This window comes from Babylonia areolata, chromosome 12 (genome assembly GCF_041734735.1).
Source record: "Babylonia areolata isolate BAREFJ2019XMU chromosome 12, ASM4173473v1, whole genome shotgun sequence".
Classification (NCBI taxonomy): Eukaryota; Metazoa; Mollusca; class Gastropoda; order Neogastropoda; family Buccinidae; genus Babylonia; species Babylonia areolata.
The window spans coordinates 4,464,348-4,481,847 of NC_134887.1; the positions used below are offsets into that span (position 1 = coordinate 4,464,348).

The 17,500-nt window shown below is 43.8% G+C and overlaps 1 protein-coding gene across 3 annotated transcripts in view; it reads right to left on the bottom strand.

The window, feature by feature from the left end:
* Nucleotides 1-17,500, bottom strand: part of LOC143288020 (Na(+)/citrate cotransporter-like) — an 87,830-nt gene that overhangs the window by 38,266 nt on the left and 32,064 nt on the right. For all 3 annotated transcript variants that reach the window (XM_076596273.1, XM_076596271.1, XM_076596272.1), the window contains exon 2: nt 4,417-4,533. In XM_076596273.1, the coding sequence (XP_076452388.1) occupies nt 4,417-4,518 (102 nt within the window). In that variant the 5' untranslated portion in view covers nt 4,519-4,533. The remainder of the gene's footprint in view (nt 1-4,416; nt 4,534-17,500) is intronic.

Genomic DNA, 17,500 nt, shown 5'->3' on the forward strand with positions numbered 1-17,500 from the left:
CACAAACACACACCTATACATACACTTTCACAAACACACAAACACCTATACATACACTTTCACACACACAAACACCTATACATACACTTTCACAAACACACACCTATACATACACTTTCACAAACACACAAACACCTATACATACACTTTCACAAACACACACGTACACCTATACATACACTTTCATACACACAAACACCTATACATACACTTTCACACACACAAACACCTATACATACACTTTCACAAACACACACCTATACATACACTTTCACAAACACAAACACCTATACATACACTTTCACAAACACACACCTATACATACACTTTCACAAACACACACATATACATACACTTTCAGGAACGCACACCTATACATACGCTTTCACAAACACACACCTATACATACACTTTCACAAACACACACGCTCGCGCGCACAGCACATACACACACAGACAAAATCAAAACACACAATTAAACAACCACATTTACACACGCACACACATACACACATGCCCGCGCGCGCGCGCGCATACGCACACACACACACACACACACACAATCTGAATAAAACATCGTAATCGTTAACTCACTCACACGCACACACACACACACACACACACGCACACACACACACACACACACACACACACACACACATACAGAGAGAGAGAGAGAGAGAGAGAGAGACAGGGAGATACAGAGAGAGACAGAGACAGACAGAAGGGTGGGGGGACAGGCAAGTCAGAGAGGGGACGGTGAGAGAGACATGACAGACAGACAGAAAAACAGACAGTCAGACAGACTGATAGACAGACATGCAGACAGACAGACAGACAGACAGATCACGGACAATATCGTGCACGTGAAGAGTCACGTCTTTGTGCTCAACAACGGGACACAAAGAGAAATCGTTACCATGACCACAGCTGTCGGTTGTAGCCTACACACATCTTTTATGTTTTCCTTCTTTTATTGGGAGTTCCTTTCCTCTCTCTCTCTCTGTCTCTGTCTCTCTCTCTCTTGCATTTGTCTTCCTTGTTATGACTTTATTTTGTTCTTTCTCTCTCCTTTTTCATTTTTGACTCACTTGTGTAAACAAAGCGAGTCTGTGTCTTAACCCGGTTTTCGGTTGTCTGTGTGTGTGTGTGTGTGAGTGTCCGTGTGTCTGTGTGTCCGTGGTGAACTTTAACATTGACATTTTCTCTGCAAATACTTTGTCAGTTGACACCAAATTTGGCATAAAAATAGGAAAAATTCAGTTCTTTCCAGTCATCTTGTTTAAAACAATATTGCACCTCTGGGATGGGCACCAAAAAAAAAAAAAGAAAAAAAAAGAAGCCTAATTATATGCAAACTGCATTTACTGTTATATTTATATTTTTTGCATTCTTTAAACTTGGCACTTTGGCCTCTTATTCTTACACAACAACAAGAGGAGTCATTATTATCATTTTTTGTTCAAACAGGAACTTCTTTTGCTAAGCATGGAATTTTAATTTATTTTGCAAACGTTTTGGTGCAGATAGTAAAAAAGGGAAATTACTCTGTAATTAATGCTAGGGGACTTAATTTGTCACAAGTGAGTCTTGAAGGCCTTGCCTCTCTTGTTTTATTTCATTTACTGAGTAATGGCAGTGGTAATGATAGCAGTGGTATAAGTGATAGTTGCAGTGGTTAGCAATAGTTTCAATGTTTGTTTGTTTTGTTTGTTTTGTTTGCTTGTTTGTTTGCTGGTTGAGGGCTGGATGAAAAAAAGCATGTTCTTGCTTATTACACTTCCCTCATTGAAGAAAATTCATTCACTCTCTCTGTCTCTCTCTCAATAAAAAAGAGGTTCTCTCTCTCTCTCTCTCTCTCTCTCTCTCTCTCTCTCTCTCTCTCTCTCTTATTTTTATAATTTTTTCAGCCTTCCACTTAGATAACACTAAAAATCGCTTCATTAAAGAATATTCATTCTCTCTCTCTCTCTCTCTCTCTTTCTCTCTATTATTTTTATATTTTTTTCTCAGCCCTCCATATTTAGATAACTCTAAACTCGCTTGTCATTCGGATGAGACGATAAACCGAAGTCCCGTGTGCACCATGCACTTAGTTTCCGTAAAAGAACCCACATCAACAAAAGGGTTGTCCTCGGCAAATTCTGTAGGTAAAAAAAATCCACTTTGACAGGAAAACAGAGACACTCGCAGGCAGATAAAAAAAATAAAAGAAGTTAAAAAAAAAAGAAAGAAAAAAAGTGGCGCTGGACTGCGGCGATGCATTTTTGCCAGGGGGCAGGGGGGGAGCAGTCCCCGAATTCACACACAAAGAACTATGTTGTGACAAAGAACAACACACAACGCAACAATGCGCAACGCAACGCAACATAACAGAACGCACCACAACACAGCACAAACGCAGTACAACACACAGTACAAACGCCATGCATTGTAACACGAAACACAGTTCATCACACAATACAAACACCACAACACATTGCAACACGAAACACAGTTCAACACAGTACAAACGCCATGCATTGTAACACGAAACACAGTACACACAGTACAAACGCCATGCATTGTAACACGAAACACAGTTCAACACACAGTACAAACACCACAACACATTGTAACACGAAACACAGTTCAACACACAGTACAAACACCACAACACATTGTAACATGAAACACAGTACAACACACAGTACAAACACCACAACACATTGCAACACGAAACACAGTACAACACAGTACAAACACCACAACACATTGCAACACGAAACACAGTAGAACACAGTACAAACGCCATGCATTGTAACACGAAACACAGTTCAACACACAGTACAAACACCACAACACATTGTAACACGAAACACAGTACAACACACAGTACAAACGCCATGCATTGTAACACGAAACACAGTTCAACACACAGTACAAACACCACAACACATTGTAACATGTAACACAGTTCAACACACAGTACAAACACCACGACACATTGCAACATGTAACACAGTTCAACACACAGTACAAACACCACAACACATTACAACATGAAACACAGTACGAACACCATACATTGTAACACGAAACACAGTACAACACACAGTACAAACACCACAACACATTGTAACACGAAATACAGTTCAACACACAGTACAAACACCACAACACATTGCAACATGAAACATAGTACAACACAGTACAAACGCCACAACACATTGCAACACGAAACACACAGTTCAACACACAGTACAAACACCACAACACAATGCAACATGAAACACAGTACAACACACAGTACAAACACCACACATTGCAACACAAAACACAGTACAACACACAGTACAAACACCACACATTGCAACACAACACAATGCCTATTTGATACCATTCACGTTGAAAACAGGGCCAGTGTAACTCTTACGATTGTCTCAACTGTGAATTACTTGTAGGAGTTACGGATTGGAGACCCAGTGCTCATGATGTATACATGTGTACGAATCATTATCATTATTGTTATCGTCATCATTATTATCATTATCATTGTCATCATCATTATCATCATCGTCGTCATTTTCAACCCCCGATAACAATCAATTTTATCAACATTTATTTCAAATTGGGGGGGGGGGGGGCGGGGGGGGGAATATATATATATATATATATATATATATGTACATATATTAGAAGCGGACAATGATCTATGTGTATTCATTTTACGATTTTGTTTAACTCTCTCCATACGAACAGCGAAAGAGACGACGTTAACAGCGTTTCACCCCAATTACCATCATCAAAATATTGCAAGCGGAAGGCTCTTATACTGAAGACGTGAATGTTGACAAAGAATACCATAATTCTGACGACGGAAGCTAAAGGTTGGGTCATTCAGACACCCACTGGACATCCGAGGGGTCTGTGTAGAGGAGAAGAGAGGACTGGCCGTACTGAGTGAGTTAATACCCCCATACTCTACAGGCAGACAGGTGTGAACTGACCTGGAGGTCGGACAGACATACAGACAGACAGACAGACGCACAGACAGACGGACAGACAGGTGGACAGGGAGACAGACGCACAGATAGACGGACAGACAGGCGGACAGAGAGACAGGCAGATGGACAGACAGACGGACAGACAGATAGACAGGCAGACAGACAGACTCACAGACAGACAATAGACGTACAGAAAGACAAACAGACGTACAGACAGACAACAGACAGACAGACAGACACATAGACAGACAACAGACAGACGTACAGACAGACGGACAAACAGACAGACAACATACAACAGACATACGGACAGACAAACAGACAGACAACATACAACAGACAGGCGGACGGACAGACAGACAGACGGACGGACGGACAGATAGACGTACAGGCGGACGGACAAACAGACAGACAGGCGTGGTGAGCTCACCTGGAGGTCAGACAGGGCGAGGGGCAGGAAGACGATGATGACGACAGCGGTCAGCACAGGGGCCCTCAGTGACCACAGCTGTCTGATGACGTCAGTCCCCATACCTCTCTGCTCGGCCTGTCACACACACACACACACACACACACACACACACACACACACACACACACACACACACACACAGTTTTAGTTTCAGTTTCTCAAGAAGGCTTCACTGCCATCGGACAAATCCATTTCTGCTACACCACATCTGCACGGCAGATGCCTGAACAGTTCAGTTCAGTTAGTTCATTCACTTACTCAAGGAGGCGTCACTGCGTTCGGACAAATCCATATACGCTACACCACATCTGCTAAGCAGATACCTGACCCCCGTGGGGGACATATGGAAATGTTACATCACTTCATGTAAACAACACAACACGTGAAAAACGTTTGACATTGACATTGTGCTGGCAGTCGATCGCAGTCTTGGACTGCCCACTGTCTTAAAAGATTTACAGGTCAAACGTCCCATAGCCTTATACGACAGACGGGTCAGTGATTTGGCACCCACTGTGTCTACGGTTCGGTTTAGCAAGGCGGGGCCCAGTCCTTCCCTTCAGCCGGTGTTTGAACCTTCCCCTGCCGAAGCCAGGTTCCCATTCACAGCTGTGAGGTGTGAGGACAATCGGACTAAAGCGTCCTTCCAAAGGACAAAGCACCTTGCCGAAACGGGGTCTCGAACCCAGACCCTTCATTTTGTGAACGTTGGGTCAGAAGGTGAGAGTCCACGCCTGACCCGGTCTGCCACGGTGCCTCGAAATCTGTCCCCGGCTAAACCAGATAGTCACATGCTATTGTCCCCGGTTAAACCAGATAGTCACATGCTATTGTCCCCGGCTAAACCAGATAGTCACATGCTATTGTCCCCGGCTAAACCAGATAGTCACATGCTATTGTCCCCGGTTAAACCAGATAGTCACATGCTATTGTCCCTGGCTAAACCAGATAGTCACATGCTATTGTCCCCGGGTAAACCAGATAGTCACATGCTATTGTCCCCGGTTAAACCAGATAGTCACATGCTATTGTCCCCGGGTAAACCAGATAGTCACATGCTATTGTCCCCGGCTAAACCAGATAGTAACATGCTATTGTCACATGCTATTGTCCCTGGCTAACCAGATAGTCACATGCTATTGTCCCCGGCTAAACCAGATAGTCACATGCTATTGTCCCCGGCTAAACCAGATAGTCACATGCTATTGTCCCCGGCTGAACCAGATAGTCACATGCTATTGTCCCCGGCTAAACCAGATAGTCACATGCTATTGCAAAAAAGAAAAAGAGAGAAAGATTTATGGAGTCAGAACAGGAGGTTAGAGTAGCAGTCAGGTTACACTTCAACAAAGTTTCTAACAAGTGTACGCGGACTTCAGAATGTTGTTCAGTTTTATCTTCACCACAGCATAGCGACGAGGACAAGTTGTCTCATTAGTTAACAGATCAAAATTAAATGCATATAAAAGTATAACAAAAATATTTAAAAAGCCCCAAAACCTACCGCATACTACCGTGGGGGAAAGTTTTCAAATACGCTAATTTTTTTTATTTTTTTATTTTTTTTATGTGATGCTTCATAGCCTTTTTACACCTGCATGTGTCTTTGTCTTTGCGTGTGTGCGTGTTTGTGAGTTAGGACGCTGTACATTTTCTCCACACTTTTAGCCAAGGTCTAAACCCATATTTTTTTTGTGTCATCTTCTAAACCCAGACAGCATAAACACCAAAAACACACTGTTGACGTCATTATGACCATCATAATGCACACTGTTGACGTCACTATGGCTATCATAATGCACACTCTTGACGTCACTATCATCGTCACAATGCACACTGTTGACGAATAGTGAAATGATGCTGAATTCGCGGCAAACAACGGAACACGTAAATGACTACCTTTTTTTCTTTTTTCCTTTTTTTTTTTTAAACACCAGTTTTATATACACAGTCTTTTCAAGTTGTTCATGGTGCAGTGTGTTTGACACAGCCGTTTTGTGTGTTCAATGACAGACCAGTGGCAGATAATAACTATACAGCCTGCACAATCTCAATCATCTCTCTCTTTCTTTTTCATTCTTTTTTTTTCAACATTGATTTTTTTTCAAAATAAAGATATGCCTGCTCTTATGAAGTGACACTTAATCAACTTTTTGTGTGTGAAGTCCACAGAATCGGGCAGCCTCCATGTTAAAAATGCGTTGTAAGTCAGTGTAAGCTGTTTGTCCAGTGAGTGATGTTGGAATAAATGGAAGAGTCTCTGCGTTGCACAATTTGCACGTGAATCGTGTTTTTTTTTTATTCGTGTGGGCAGAAAACTCCATGGAAAATCACCCCATGGATAATCACCAATGGATAATCACTACATGAATAAGCATCATCAACGAGCAAAAATAACCACATGAATAATGACCACACGGATAATCACCAAAGAATAATCACCCGGTGAATAAATCAACCACAGATAACCACAACTGAACAAACCCCCCATGATTTAAAACAACCAGTGGAATATTCACCCCGTGGATAATGACCAAGTGAATAATGACCTTGTGGATAATGACCATGTCGATAATGTCCAAGTGAATAATGACCTTGTGGATAATGACCATGTGGATAATGTCCAAGTGAATAATGACCTTGTGGATAATGACCATGTCGATAATGTCCAAGTGAATAATGACCTTGTGGATAATGACCATGTCGATAATGTCCAAGTGAATAATGACCTTGTGGACAATGACCAAGTCGATAATGTCCAAGTGGATAATGACCATGTGGATAATGTCCAAGTCGATAATGTCCAAGTGGATAATGACCATGTGGATAATGTCCAAGTGGAATATTCACTCGGTGGATAATGACCAAGTGAATAATGACCTTGTGGATAATGACCATGTGGATAATGTCCAAGTGGAATATTCACCCCGTGAATAATGACCAAGTGGAATATTCACCCAACCACCACCACACGAACAATCTCACCCTGTGTGTAATCCAGTGACGTTTTTACACACCAGCCCACCAAACGCTGACTGTCGAACCAAAGAAAAAAACAACAACAAAAAACAAAAAAATCCCCAAAAAACCCCCACAAAACACATCAACAAAAGAAGGTACAGCACGGGGCAGCACACCACTGACTGGCCCACCGACAGAATGTGGATGCCTTCACACAGCACGGAACTGACGATCACACACCAAGATATCACTGCACACACACAAAAACCCCCAGTAAAGCTGGTCATGTGAAACCCAGGGCCTGTCCCTGCACTGCACAGCTCATCTCGCGGAGGGAAAGGGTAAGGGGGTGGAGGGGGAAAGGGGAGAGGCAGGATGGTGGGGGGTTGGAGGTGGGGGCCGGGGGGAGGGGGGGGGTTCAAGGGTCTCGGGACCCATATATTATCACACCTGCTGTTGCAGTCCCATCCATGGAGCAGACTTGTGGCAACACGATGTTTCAGTCTGTATCACTCGGGCCTTGTGCAGCATCGTCTGACATCTGTGGCACGTGTTTCGTGCTGTCATAACGGGATTTATGGTCACTGACGGATTTTTTAAAAATAAAAAAGGGAAGAAAATATCACAAAAATATCGTTACACTACACAAATCTGATGCCCAGCTAAACATGAATCAACTTAGAATGGACAGACACGTGTATGTAGTGTGTACAGTTGTGCACAAGATAGGGTTTTACCAAGCATGGCCCATTTTCTTTTATGTGTTTGTTTGTTTTTTATATCCCCAGTCATTTGGCTTCTACTTATATTTCCCTGCACTGTTACTGACTTTAAAATTTTTTTTTTAAAATAATTATCCTTGTTATTTATTTGCTTCTCAATTCATCATTCATTTATTGATCTATTTTCATGTTCATGTCATCACATATTAGTTACAACTGATATAAAATAAAATTATTCCCTCAAGGACTAAGGACGTTGGGTTTTGCTGTTGGTCAGGCATCTGCTTAGCAGATGTGGTGTTGTGTATTTGGATTTGTCAGAACACTGTGGCACTTCTAAGAGACACTGAACTGAGCTGAAATAACATGTCTCTTCTTCTGTTCGGAAACTGGTGCAAAGGCCACACAAGAGAACGAACTATATTGAAGTTTGTAAGGTATATAAACAGATTAAGTAAAACTTCAAACGACACTGCCAACACCAAACCAAGCACTCTCGTACCAGAGAAAATCGGCGACATTAACCATAGCCGAGTCACATGCCCACCTTCTTCTTCCACTTAACGACCAACATCAGTATGCTGATGAAAATTGTCGTGTTGTGTGTGGTTCGTCCGTCGGGATCGACGAGGACCATCTAGTCATCCTGGGGGTGGGTGTGTTGGGCTCTGTGAGTGCACAGATGACTGGTCAGGCCAATTCGCGCCCGGAAGGTTCTGACGCAGTGTGGACAGGGGATGGTGGCGGCTGTCGGGGACTTGCTGGCCCTGCTTTTCCTGGCCTGTCTGCGTTGCTCTGCTGCAGCAATTCTGTTGGCCTCACAGGATTTGGCGCCTTTGTGGACAGGTGAACGCCACTTTGGTCTGTCCATTGCATTCAGCTCCCATGTGTCGTGGCTGATGTTGAAGGCCTTCAGAGAAGCTTTCAGAGTGTCTTTGAAGCGCTTCTTTTGGCCTTCATGGGAGCGCTTGCCATGTTGGAGTTCGCCGTACAGCAGTTTCTTGGGGAGCCGGTGGTCTGGCATGTGAACTACATGGCCTGCCCAGCGCAGCTGGGCCTACATCAAGATGGTGTAGATGCTGGGCAAGTTTGCACGAGTGAGCACCTCTGTGTCAGGAGAACAAACGTAACCACGTGGACACAGAAGGCTGGAACAGCCAGTAACAGACGGACCGAGTGAAAGAAAGGAAGGAGATGCTGGAAAAGAAAGTGGCGGTTTTAAGGCCACACTGGAAAGAACACTTGGCTTATATCACAGATTGACATAAGTTTTACATTTGGGCCAACAGCAAAGTGAAAGCTGTATTATCAATGGTTTCTCCAGTCAATGGGAAATCAGTTACAGCTTAGTCTTTTGTGAAGGACTATGACTCTCAAACTAGGAGGCAAAATTGCATTGGCTCTTAGTGCTGCAGTCTTGGGGGCTAGTTTGCCTTTGGGAACCATCCCAACGCCGACTGTCCTAAAACCCTCTTGGCCGAGAGAGTGGGGATGTAACTTGGGCAAGACACTCTCCACTACAATCAAAACGGAGTGGATCCGTGGCTGATGGTAGAGAGCGAGATAAGGTGTGGAGGTTCAAGAGCGAGATAAGGTGTGGAGGTTCAAGAGCGAGATAAGGTGTGGAGGTTCAAGAGCTACAGTGATAGGAAGGGGCAGGTTTGTTCATGCGTGAAATGACAGGAGGGAAGCACAGAATGAATGAATGAATGAATGAAAATGAATGATTAAATGATGTGGATTCTTCTATAGCGCCTATCCTCGGTCGGAGACCAAGCTCTAAGCGTTTACAAACACAGGAGGTAATTGCACAACAGGCTGCCTACCTGGGCAGAGCCGACTGACGGCTGCCATTGGGCGCTCATCAGTCTTATCCTGTGTCATTCAATCAGGTTACAGTCAAGGACACACACACACACACACACACACACACACATACACACACACACACACACAGAGACACACACACACACACACACACACATACACACACGTAACGTTTTGTACGTATATGACCGTTTTTTGTTTCTTTTCCCCGCCACGTAGACAGCCATACTCCGTTGTTGGGGGTGTGCATACAGGGTATGTTCGTTTCCATAACCCATCAAACGCCGACATGAATTACAGGATCTTTAACGTGCATATTTCACCTTCTGCATGCGTATACACACGAAAGGGGTTCAGACACTAGTAGGTCTGCGTATATCTTGACCTGGAATATATATATATATATATATATATATATGTGTGTGTGTGTGTGTGTGTGTGTGTGTGTGTGTGTGTGTGTGTAAAAGAAGAAATTTCCACCTTTTACTCCCCAGGCGCCGTTACCGAGATTCGAACCTGGTACCCTCAGATTAAACGCCCAACGCTCTTTACCCGGCTATTGCGCCCGTCAAGGCAGGAAGGGAGGAAGGAAGGAAGGGATGAAACAAAGAAAGAAAGAAAGAAAATGAAGACGAGAGCAATACAAAAAGAAAAAATCAACCATGACGCAGTATTTCTCTTCCGAAGCTGAGGATTTTTTTTTTCAACTGTAAACACTCGATGACAGCCCCTTATTCAAAATGGTATGGAGGGGTGGGGGTGGAGTGCGGGGGTGTGTGTGGGGGGGGGGGGGTGAGGTAAGGAGTGGGATGGGAGAGGGCTGTGCGCGTGTGTGTTTGGGGGGAAGGGAGGGGAGTGGGGTGGTAGCGAAAAAAAGAAAAAAAAAAAAAGAAAGAAACTCAAATCACCACTGCAGTGAAACACGAACGTAAAACAACTGTCATTTACATAAAAGCCGTGCACACCTCAAAGAATATCTCCCACCGATTTCGCTGCACACTTTACATATGTTATTTATGCTCCAGTAATCACAAACATCTGTAGGTATGTGTGTGTGTGTGAGAGAGAGAGAGAGAGAGAGAGAGAGAGAGAGAGAGACAGAGACAGAGACAGAGACAGAGAGAGACAGAGAGAGAGTTTACTGAATCGGCCTTTACAAACAGGATCCCTCTCTCCCTCCCTCCCTGTCATTCTTCATGATCATGTTTGCTCAACCAAATCCAGACAATTTCACAGCGAAATGTGAAGAGTATCAGACGTTTCACTGAATGTTGGCAGGAACAGCCGTGATCTGGCCGTTTCTTTAACGCCTCACATTCTTCAAAGCTGGTCCCTGACCAAACGGACAAGATGTGTGGCCTGTAGACACTGCACTCATGACCAATCAGACAAGATGTGTGGCCTGTAGACACTGCACTCATGACCAATCAGACAAGATGTGTGGCCTGTAGACACTGCACTCATGACCAATCAGACAAGATGTGTGGCCTGTAGACACTGCACTCATGACCAATCAGACAAGATGTGTGGTCTGTAGACACAGCACTCATGACCAAATAGACAAGATGTGTGGTCTGTAGACACAGCACTCATGACCAATCAGACAAGATGTGTGACATGTAGACACAGCACTCATGACCAATCAGACAAGATGTGTGGCCGGTAGACACTGCACTCATGACCAAACAGACAAGATGTGAGGCCTGTAGACACAGCACTCATGACCAATCAGACAAGATGTGTGGCCTGTAGACACAGCACTCATGACCAATCAGACAAGATGTGTGGCCTGTAGACACTGCACTCATGACCAATCAGACACGATGTGTGGCCTGTAGACACTGCACTCATGACCAAACAGACAAGATGTGTGGCCTGTAGACACAGCACTCATGACCAAACAGACAAGATGTGTGGTCTGTAGACACAGCACTCATGACCAAATAGACAAGATGTGTGGCCTGTAGACACTGCACTCATGACCAAACAGACAAGATGTGTGGCCTGTAGACACTGCACTCATGACCAAACAGACAAGATGTGTGGCCTGTAGACACAGCACTCATGACCAAACAGACAAGATGTGTGGCCTGTAGACACTGCACTCATGACCAAACAGACAAGATGTGTGGCCTGTAGACACAGCACTCATGACCAATCAGACAAGATGTGTGGTCTGTAGACACTGCACTCATGACCAAACAGCCACGATGTGTGGCCTGTAGACACTGCACTCATGACCAAACAGACAAGATGTGTGGCCTGTAGACACAGCACTCATGACCAAACAGACAAGATGTGTGGCCTGTAGACACTGCACTCATGACCAAACAGCCACGATGTGTGGCCTGTAGACACTGCACTCATGACCAAACAGACAAGATGTGTGGCCTGTAGACACAGCACTCATGACCAATCAGACAAGATGTGTGGCCTGTAGACACTGCACTCATGACCAAACAGACAAGATGTGTGGCCTGTAGACACTGCACTCATGACCAAACAGACAAGATGTGTGGCCTGTAGACACTGCACTCATGACCAAACAGACAAGATGTGTGGCCTGTAGACACTGCACTCATGACCAATCAGACAAGATGTGTGGCCTGTAGACACTGCACTCATGACCAAACAGACAAGATGTGTGGCCTGTAGACACAGCACTCATGACCAAATAGACAAGATGTGTGGCCTGTAGACACAGCACTCATGACTAATCTGACAGGATGTGTGACCTGTAGACACTGCACTCATGACCAATCAGACAAGATGTGTGGCCGGTAGACACTGCACTCATGACCAAACAGACAAGATGTGAGGCCTGTAGACACAGCACTCATGACCAATCAGACAAGATGTGTGGCCTGTAGACACAGCACTCATGACCAAACAGACAAGATGTGTGGCCTGTAGACACAGCACTCATGACCAATCAGACAAGATGTGTGGCCTGTAGACACAGCACTCATGACCAAACAGACAAGATGTGTGGCCTGTAGACACAGCACTTATGACCAATCAGACAAGATGTGTGGCCTGTAGACACTCCACTCATGACCAAACAGCCACGATGTGTGGCCTGTAGACACTGCACTCATGACCAAACAGACAAGATGTGTGGCCTGTAGACACTGCACTCATGACCAAACAGACAAGATGTGTGGCCTGTAGACACTGCACTCATGACCAAACAGACAAGATGTGTGGCCTGTAGACACTGCACTCATGACCAAACAGACAAGATGTGTGGCCTGTAGACACTCCACTCATGACCAAGCAGACAAGGCAATCACGATGATCTGGAGAAGACAACGTCATTCATCGTCAGCACTGGACTGTTGGTGTAGCTGTGATCGACATCAAGAAGAAGAAGAAAGCCACTCAACACACACACACACACACACACAGAGTCACACACACACACACACACACACACACACACACACACACACACACACAGAGCTACACACAACAGGCACACATTCAGCCACACACACACACACACACACACACACACACACACACACACACACACAGAGCTACACACCAACACACAACAGGCACACATTCAGCCACACACACACACACACACACACACACACACACACACACAGATACACACCAACACACAACAGGCACACATTCAGCCACACACACACACACACACACACACACACACACACACACACACACACACACACACACACACACACAGAGCTACACACCAACACACAACAGGCACACATTCAGACACACACACACACACACACACACACACACACACAGAGAACAGGATAAAGCATGTTAGTGTAGCAGTGACATCACGCCTTGGGTAAAGTTCCCAAATGACCAATCATTTCCCACTGACTGGCTGCCGGACGTTCTTGTGCAGTGACCAGTACGTGTGTCGGTACAAACCTCCACCCCCTTCCTCAAAACATACATCACTCCTGGCTCCGTTTTGTGCCTTCAGTATCTGCGTCATGAAATAGCGACACATACAGACAAATCAGTGTGTGTGTTTATTGTGGTATACATGCTGTGGAGCTCTCGCACTGATCATGTATGTGGATTCTGAGCATAGAACTGAAAACACCATAATCGACATTTTATTCACACACACACACACACACACACACAGCCACTCAACACACAAACACACACACACACACACAGAGCCACTCAACACACACACACACACACACACACACAAACAAACACACACACACACACACACACACACACACACACACAAACAAACACACACACGCACACACACACACACACACACACACACAGAGCCACTCAACACACACACACACACACATACACAAAGCACACACACAGAGCCACTCAACACACACACACACACACACATACATACACACACACACCACACACACAGAGCCACTCAACACACACACACACACACACACACACACACACACACACACACACACACACAGACACACACACGCACAGAGCAGGATAAAGGATGTTAGTGTAGCAGTGACATACAGACAAATCAGTGTGTGTGTTTATTGTGGTATACATGCTGTTGAGCTCTCGCACTGATCATGCATGTGGATTCTGAGCACAGAACTGAAAACACCATAACCGACATTTTATTCACACAAACACACACTTACACACACACACACACACACACACACACACACACACACACACACACACACACACACACACATAAAAAAAAGAAAAAAGGAAAAGAAAAAGATCTGAATGTACTCTGTCTTCTTTTCGAAATTCCACCGATAGAATTCAGACTTTGGTTTCTGTATGCGTATTTGCTATCATGTTGTTGTTGTTGCTTTCATTGTATGTTCGCATTATTAATATGAACAAAAAATGTAATAAAAACATTAACTGATAAGAAAAATTTCTATAAAAACCTGTGCATTATCCTCTGTATATTTTTTGTATATATGTTTGCTATCGTGTTGTTGTTGTTGTTTTTCTCCATTGTATGTTCACATTATCAAAATAAAAAAACCCCCGTAAAACATTAATTAATTCAATAACAATTACCTATGTGTTATCCTCTGTATGTTTATGTATATGTATTTGCTATTATGTTTTTTCTTTGTCTGTATGTTCGCATTACCATGAAAAATGTGATAAAAACTTCTTCTTTTTTCTTTTTAAGAACATTACCTGTGTATTATCCTCTTGCGTTATATTTCCACTCCAAGAAATGCAGAGTTCGATCTTTTTGTGATATTTTTTCCTCCTCTTTTTTTCCTCATACAAATCCCTCGTCCTTTCACACAACAAACGCAATTTGCGTGTAGAAAAAAAAAAGTCAGCAGCAAAGATATTTTCCAGCAATGTTTTGGGGGCTCCTTTTCTCGCTCACCTTTTGGCTTTTTGTGCATGGACGAAACACGGCTGAATGACGTCTTTGTCCTTTTCCCCCACACACATATAACGCTGTAATGGATCAAATTGTGTGTGTGTGTGTGTGTGTGTGTGTGTGTGTGTGTGTGTGTGTGTGCGTGCGCGCGCGCGCGCACCTGCAACTAAAGCTTAAGCTGACTGAACGACACAGGAAAAGAATGATGAGCGCCCAATGGCAGCTGTCAGTCGGCTCAACCCAGGTAGTCAGCTTGTTGTGCAAAAAAAAAAAAAAAAAACAGAACAAAAAAAAACAACCCCCCCAAAAAAAAACAACAACAACAACAAACAAACAAACCCCCCCCACAAAAAACAGAAAAACAAGAGAGGCAAGGCCTTCAAGACTCACTTGTGATACACTTTAAAAAAAAATCCAAGCTTTTTATGTATTGAGTATAATTTCAAAATGTAATGTCTAAGATGAGAAAGATCAGTTTAAAGCAAATTAGGTCCCCTAGCATTAATTCCAGAGTAATTTCCCTTTTTTACTATCTGCACCAAAACGTTTGCAAAATAAATAAAACTTCCATGCTTAGCAAAAGAAGTTCCTGTTTGAACAAAAAAATGATAAGAATGACTGCTCTTGTTGTTGGGTCAGAATATCAGATCAAAGTACCAAGTTTAGAGAATACAAAAAATATAAATATAACAGTAAATGCAGTTTGCATATAATTAGGCTTCATATATTATTTTTTTGTGCCCATCCCAGAGGTGCAATATTGTTTTAAACAAGATGACTGGAAAGAACTGAATTTTTCCTATTTTTATGCCTAATTTGGTGTCAACTGACAAAGTATTTGCAGAGAAAATGTCAATGTTAAAGTTTACCACGGACACACAGACACACACACACACACACACACACACACACACACACACAGACAACCGAACACCGGGTTAAAACATACTCACTTTGTTTACACAAGTGAGTCAACTAGGTGTTTGTAAAGCGCTTAGAGCTTGGTCTCCGACCGAGGATAAGCGCTGTAGAGGTATCCATGTAAGTCAGTCAATGCAATGAATCAAAACAGATTTTTTTTTAACTTTTTCTGCATAACTCTCAGTTCCTCAAAAGTGACTCTACAAAAAATCCAAGTGAAGCGTACAAAGCACTGACAGTCACTACTCAGAACGTGGTCAATTTCAGCCTGTCTACATGTCGATCAGAATAAACTGTTCAGATCGTGGTCAATTTCAGCCTGTCTGCATGTCGATCAGAATAAACTGCTCAGATCGTGGTCAATTTCAGCCTGTCTACATGTCGATCAGAATAAACTGTTCAGATCGTGGTCAATTTCAGCCTGTCTGCATGTCGATCAGAATAAACTGCTCAGATCGTGGTCAATTTCAGCCTGTCTGCATGTCGATCAAATCAAAATAAACTGCTCAGATCGTGGTCAATTTCAGCCTGTCTGCATGTCGATCAAAATAAACTGTTCAGAATGTGGTCAATTTCAGCCTGTCTGCATGTCGATCAAAATAAACTGTTCAGATCGTGGTCAATTTCAGCCTGTCTGCATGTCGATCAAAATAAACTGCTCAGATCGTGGTCGATTTCAGCCTGTCTGCATGTCGATCAAAATAAACTGCTCGGATCGGGTCCAGGCCAGTTAGGCTGTGTAATGGGTAGGGGGAGTAGGGGGATGTGGGGGGGAGGGGGGGAGACAAGAGAGTTTTTTTTCCAATGGATGACAAAGCTGTTGTTGACGAAAAAAGAAATCCACTGGATCTTTTCCGACATGTCTGTCACACAGACATCGTTCACATCCCCCTGACACACAGAGACACACAGACATCGTTCACATCCCCCTGACACACAGAGACACACAGTCATCGTTCACATCCCCCTGACACACAGAGACACACAGACATCGTTCACATCCCCCTGACACACAGAGACACACAGTCATCGTTCACATCCCCCTGACACACAGACACACACAGTCATCGTTCACATCCCCCTGACACACAGAGACACACAGACATAGACACACAGACACACACAGAGACACACAGACATCGTTCACATCCCCCTGACACACAGAGACACACAGTCATCGTTCACATCCCCCTGACACACAGAGACACACAGACATAGACACACAGACACACACAGA